Source organism: Populus trichocarpa, chromosome 14, assembly GCF_000002775.5.
Source record: "Populus trichocarpa isolate Nisqually-1 chromosome 14, P.trichocarpa_v4.1, whole genome shotgun sequence".
Taxonomy (NCBI): Eukaryota; Viridiplantae; Streptophyta; class Magnoliopsida; order Malpighiales; family Salicaceae; genus Populus; species Populus trichocarpa.
In genome coordinates, this window is record NC_037298.2 from 12,615,337 (window position 1) to 12,622,096 (window position 6,760).

Below are 6,760 nucleotides of genomic sequence, written 5' to 3' on the forward strand. Positions count from 1 at the left end.
TGTTGTAACACAGTTGCAACAAAAGCAGCCCCAAGCTGCTTCGATCGTTGCTGCGTTGCAAACGCAATAAAAGGCGGGGCCTATGAACAATAAATCCTGTTTTTTTGGTAACCAAACATGCAGGAGCTGCGTTTCAAGCAAAACACAGCCGCAGCAGCGTAAACAAACGCTATCTTATTCTTATTTCTATGTTCCTTAAGATTTTTTAGGATATCATCACCAGTAAAACAAGTGAATTCAATATATCAATGAAACTCAATTATATTTAACTCAAAATTGTTTTACTTTATAATTGGTTTCAAGCCATGTTAAGTTCTTTCCATGTGGTCTGCATGCAATTATATATCAGGCAGCAGAAAAGATAAAAAGATAAAATGATAATCTTTAAAATATATATTTCCGGGTTGCTAACTATAAATCTCTGTCCGTAAAATCTTGTGGTGTTTGATCACATTTCGAAATTAATTAAGAGATATCCTTTCTTGTGTATATCGTTCAAGGGCCAAACTTGGAGGTAGAGCAAGCCAGGTCGAATTAAGAAGAAGACGTGAACTTGAAGGTCGAATCCATGGCCAAAGTGCTTTTGAAAAGCTACTATATATAGCCGCACTGAAACTGCCCCTTTTGGTTGATAGCAATACTGATTCAGTAGATATATGGTTATAGAATAGTGTTGATGTGCAGCAAGGAATAACTACATCTACAAGTCAAGTAATGAATATTCTAGCCATGTACTACTACAAGTAGCGTTGAAATTGAGAAGAAAGCCATACTGAAAAGTTTTTGATGAGAGATGATCAGATCATGAGGAGATATCCTAATAGCAAGTCACTTTTCTCATCATCATCACTATCGCTGGGGTCTTCTCCTTTTTTGGTCTTGTTAGTTGTTTTACCTTTGATTGTGATACCAGTATTCATTTTTACAAGCTGTCTTAAGACCTCTTCTTGGTCTAAATATTCCATGCCTTCTCCATTGACATGGAGAGTTGGTTTCTTTGATAACTCCTATACCTTTGCTTCTTTTGCACAATCTGAAGCCTCTGTTGTAAGTTATAATAATTCCACTTTAAATTCCCTTTATCCAGATGATCAAGCCACGTCGAGTCTTAGAGAATCTAATGATGAAGGTGCTGTTGCCAGAGGAGTTGTTAAGATCAGACACAGCAAGTTAGAGAAAATGGAAGCAAATTTGGCTAAAATCAGGTCTTCCATAAGAGAAGCTGCTCGAGTTCGGAACTTAACATCAATCTATGAGGATCCAGACTATGTGCCCAAAGGTCCAATATATAGGAATGCGAATGCTTTTCATCGGTATAAATATGAATGAATTCATTTCCGACTTCCTTCTCTTAATTTCTTGTTAATTAATCTAAGCCTGACAATATTTTGAATTGGTTGTAGGAGTTACTTGGAGATGGAGAAGCTGTTCAAAATATACATATACAAAGAAGGTGATCCTCCCATGTTTCATGACGGTCCATGCAAGAGTATATATTCCTCAGAAGGGAGGTTCATTCATGAATTGGAGAAGGGAAAATCATTTACAACTACAGACCCTGACGAGGCTCTTGTTTATTTTCTGCCATTTAGTGTGGTCATGTTGGTTCAGTACCTATACGTGCCAGGATCCCATGAGATTGATGCCATTGGGAATACTGTTGTAGACTACATCAACGTCATTGCTGATAAATATCCCTTTTGGAATCGAAGCCTTGGTGCAGATCATTTCATTCTCTCTTGCCATGACTGGGTAAGCGATCTCTTCTTTCAAGTACCCTTCTCACCCCACAAGCTACAGTAAAAATCCAAGTTACTAGCTTGATTTATAAGATATTATGGGAATGATTGATCATCGAATACTCTTTTCATTTTCTTTTAGGCCAAAACTGGAATATTCCTACTTTCTTTGAGCTGTAAAGCATATCATGCCTTTTTCATCGATTAATTGTCTTTTTGTTTACAGGGACCACGTACTTCTTCTTACGTCCCCCATCTGTTTAACAATTCCATCAGAGTTTTATGTAATGCAAATACTTCTGAAGGATTCAACCCTAAAAAGGATGCCTCATTTCCAGAAATCCATCTAAGAACAGGAGAAATCACAGGGCTTGTCGGTGGTCCCTCCCCATCTCGGCGATCAATTCTTGCATTCTTCGCTGGCCGTCTTCATGGGCACATTAGGCGTCTTCTTCTTGAGCAATGGAAAGATAAAGACCAAGATGTGCAAGTCCACGACCAACTTCGAAATGGTATGTCATATGACTCCATGTTAAAAAACAGCAGGTTTTGCTTATGCCCTAGTGGGTATGAAGTGGCTAGCCCAAGGATTGTGGAAGCTATATATGCAGAATGTGTTCCTGTGTTGATTTCAGATGGTTATGTACCGCCATTCAGTGACGTGCTTAATTGGAAGGCATTTTCTATACAAGTGCAGGTGAAAGACATTCCAAAAATCAAAGACATATTAATGGGGATATCTCAAAGACAATATTTGAGAATGCAAAGGAGAGTGAAGCAGGTGCAAAGGCATTTTGTTGTGAATGGAATTCCCAAGAGATTTGATGTGTTTCACATGACTATCCACTCTATTTGGCTTCGGAGGTTGAACATTCGAATTCATGATTAAATATTAAAAAAAAGAAAGAGGATCTCTTTAAGTAGACTTACAATCAATTAATTAACCTTTTTCTTTCTAAGAAAAGTTATTCCTGTTTTTTTTGCACTGTATACATGCAGCTAGTTTTCGAATAAGAAAAGTAATTTTTACAATTGATATCAGCAATTAACTTAATTCTGGATGAATTAATTGAACTTCAGGGAGTAACTTTGACATGTCAAACTAAAATTCCCATCAAATAGAGAATGACAAATGCAAATAGGATTAGGATCGAGGGTAAATAGTATATTTAATTCTTATACTTTTAATTTGATCTTAGTTTGATATTTTTATTATTTTTTATTCTAATATCAGCGGAACTCATTTTTTTTTGTTTTTTATCATTTGATCTATTCATCAACAATAGTCCAAGAATATCACCAACTATATTTGATGAAAGGATTATATTTATACATAATAACTTTAATAAAATAAAAAATTAAATGTGTATTTGATTTTAAAGTGTTTGTGTTTATACAAGAGTGCATTTGTGTTAAAAAGATATTAATTTGATTTTTTAAGCTTAAATATGTGTTAAAGATCTCTTTCAAATGCAAATTGGAGTACAAAATAGAGTTGTAAAAATAAAATTGAGACAAGAAAATAGTAAATGGATCAAAGTAACTCAAAGCTAAAAGTAAAAGGGACCAAGTACAATACTTGCTTATATGGTTGACTTCCAAAACATTAGGGCCATTTATTATGCAAGCATTTAATATTCATAATAGACTTAACTAAACTTAGGTATATCCAAATCAATAGGCTTATCAAGATTGATTCGCTTATAATCTTGTATGGTGAATTAAACTTGCTTGATAATTTCTCAAAATGAATTAGCTATAATTTTGCATTGTTCTAGTAGGAACCAATAAGTCTATGTTTAAAAATTAGAGACCTAGCTAGGTTCATCATTTTTAAGTTAATTTGTTTTTTTACTTTAAGCAAAACTTGCTAGTTATAGTTAATTTGTAATTATTCATCTTGGTTAGACTCAAATGAGGGAGAATATGCTAATAAAAATTAGTGACGGATATCTTTGATGGGTCTAGGCTTAACAACCTTGTCCAACTCATCATAAATAGGTTCCGCCACCCCCTATGCATAAACCACGAGGCATGGTCTATGAACTCATTTTCCCATAGTTTTATAAACCACATATCTTATTCGAGTCTATCATACTCAGACAAGATTTCTCATATTGGTTTTAGGCACAATATTTACCTAGTGTCTAGTAGGATCTAAGACCAGTGACATATTTTCTAAGAAAGGCTTGTTGACCCAACTAGCTTTATCTTCTAAGTGACCTTATTGGCCAATCACCTCAATAGTTTGGTTCAGGATGCCTGTACCCAAATTTAAGACCATCACCGACTTTAATAGATCGGTTTGGAGAGTCATGCCTTGAATCAACTGCTTGAATCCACTTTTACCTACCAACCCTTTGTATGATTTGTATTTATCTTTTAATACTAACTTCACCTTCTCACCATAACTAGGCTTACATGATGATGTTAATACATGTCCATGCCTAAAACCTGACCCACGTAACTAGATTATTTCATAATCAATAGTATAATCACCCACCATTAGGGGTTATTATCTCACATAATTGCCTTTAAATAGACCACACTATCTATTTCTACTTTTGTCCTCTACTTTACGTAAGTTGGTATGATTTATGGGCATGAATCACTAGGTAAGGGGTTCCATTCATTTAAGCAAAAAAAAAAAAAAAAACATTCATTTCTCACATCTTCTACATTTATCATCTTCATTTACTATCTTTATAACATATAATATACACTATTTAAAGAAACATTCCCCATACATACGTATTAACTTAATCATCAAATGGCACCTATACTATACAAAGAACTTGTTTTGTAAGAGTTCATGAACTACCATCCAAACTCTTTTTCCTTCACCTTCAAAGCCTAATAATTACCTATGGAAAATCCTAAAATTTAACGAAGTTTGCTTCAGACTTTGTTAGTGGTGCTATATATAGGAAGTAGAACAAAAACCAACTCATTCCTATATTTTTATGCATGTTCTTAAATTATTTTTATGGCTGACAATCCAGAAACACCAAGACATGGGAGAGCTATAAACCTTCTCACTACATGTGCTCCTCATCTTCTCCCGATTTGCAACAACTTTCCTAACAAGTGAGAGTTCTTAGCAAGGTTATTCTATCCACACGAAAGCAACTCAAGGATTTCCCTTTTCTTAACAATTGACACAATTATTGGCTTCATCACTAGCACCAGTAAGTGCATAAAAAAAACTCCAATTCCTATTATAGACAAGTCAAAATAAACTGCAAGAGAGTAGGCAAGAGCATCATCGCTCCTAAAAGCCATAAATAATCCATTATCGCTATTATGAGTAGCGTTTTGAAGTGGACTCTTTAAGCATAATCTTTAAAAGTCCAAAACCAAACTAGTAAGTAGTCACAATTATAAGTGAAATCGTCTCCATCACCATCACTCCTCCTAAAAGTCTTCCTCAGATAGTTTTGAGTAAATAAAGCCCTAAAAAAAGTGAAATATATGGATATACAAGCCTCTAAGGTAGATGGATATAACCCCTACTAGGTGAAGGTTTATTTAATGTCTAAATGAATATTCGACTCTAGTCTCTCTAAGGACATCATCTTCACAAAGATGAATGTGAACATTATGATGGGCTTACAAACCTAGAAGAGTATATAAAAAAATATACGTAATAATTTAAAATTTATCATACAAGATAATGATGCCAAGTGCAAGATCCTCTTAACCATATTCCACATATTCATCTAAATATGGTATCATGACTTGGAGCTTAACTCTATTATTAGCTTTGATAATATTTATGCAAAGCTCATTGTCCATTTTAACACAAGTATCCCAAATAATAAGATATTCATCAAGTCTTTTACCATCACCTAATAGGAGGACGAGGACACTAGAGCATACCTAAAAAGGTTCAATGAGGAGATGCTTAAGGTGGATGGCTTTCTTAAACGAGTTTCCATAAATGCCTAGATTAATGAGGTTCATGACTTCATTTTAAGGAGAGAGCTTTGTGCTATCTCAGATAAAGAACTCATTAAAGTAAAACAAGTATTAATTCTCAAAGTTAAAGAAAAAAAACTCTAAGCATGATCGATAATCTAATTGTCCTCAAGAACTTGGAAGGATAAATTTACAGTCACTTTATCTTTTCCAAACTCATGACTACACTTTTGAAACCACCAGAACACTTTATCTTTTCCAAACTCATGACTACACTTTTGAAACCACCAGAACATAGGTGTTTGAAGATAAAAAATAATTTATACAATGCACTCCTTCTATAAAGGGTGATACCACACACACACACACACACACATATATATAAGCTAAATAAGTACTATTTATTTTATATAGATAATAGACATAATACTAAGAGATATTATGACTTAAAGAAATAGATGAAGAAATTGATTGGCAAGGATTATCTCTATGAAATAAAAAGCCTGGCTGAAATATAGAGGGGGAAAAGGTAGGCATGTCATATAAGATATTATTTAAGATCAATATGATTTTAGACGGGTTTTTAGTAGGTGGTTACTTTAGCTAGAAGAAAAATACTTATAGGAAACAAATGTTTGTTGTCTCTCAACTTTCAAATCTATGAAATAAACCTATCATATTTACACTTAAAGATGAAAAGGGGGTGAACTTTCTCTATGAGGCAGTGTTAGCGATCACTACTATCCTCTCTAACTATACAAAGCACATAGTATTCATGGATGATGAGTGTATTGAATATTCTCTCCTAAAAAGTGATGACATAAATGGGCATTAACTTATCTATATTGACTTCAATTAAAACTCTATTAATTAGGATAAAAGGAAAATATGTACTAATTGAGGCAACCATAGATATATTAATCACCATATGTTCCTAATAGATATACCAATCATTATATTCACCTATCTTATATATTGTGCTTTCTATAAACTTTATTATTATCAAAATGAACTTGGTCTATAACATCATATTTGATAAATCCTGTCTTCATAAGATTAATATGACAATTAATACCAAGTACTTGGCTCATGATATTCACAAC

At 33.7% G+C, this 6,760-nt stretch overlaps 1 protein-coding gene across 1 annotated transcript; it reads left to right on the forward strand.

Moving 5' to 3' along the window:
* Positions 1-785: 785 nt before the first annotated feature.
* On the forward strand, positions 786-2,780 carry LOC7456023 (probable glycosyltransferase At5g03795). Its single transcript, XM_002320502.4, has 3 exons — positions 786-1,313; positions 1,404-1,752; positions 1,966-2,780. Exons 1-3 carry the CDS (start codon positions 787-789, stop codon positions 2,626-2,628), a joined length of 1,539 nt encoding a protein of 512 aa, XP_002320538.4. The 5' UTR covers position 786; the 3' UTR covers positions 2,629-2,780.
* The last annotated feature ends 3,980 nt before the right edge of the window (positions 2,781-6,760 follow it).

Excerpts from the sequence above, each read along its gene's own strand:
- LOC7456023 (XM_002320502.4), top strand. The coding sequence starts at position 787 with ATGAGAGATGATCAGATCATGAGGAGATATCCTAATAGCAAGTCACTT. Across the intron at positions 1,314-1,403 it reads AATGCGAATGCTTTTCATCG|GAGTTACTTGGAGATGGAGA; the intron begins GTATAAATATGA and ends AATTGGTTGTAG. Across the intron at positions 1,753-1,965 it reads TTCTCTCTTGCCATGACTGG|GGACCACGTACTTCTTCTTA; the intron begins GTAAGCGATCTC and ends TTTTGTTTACAG.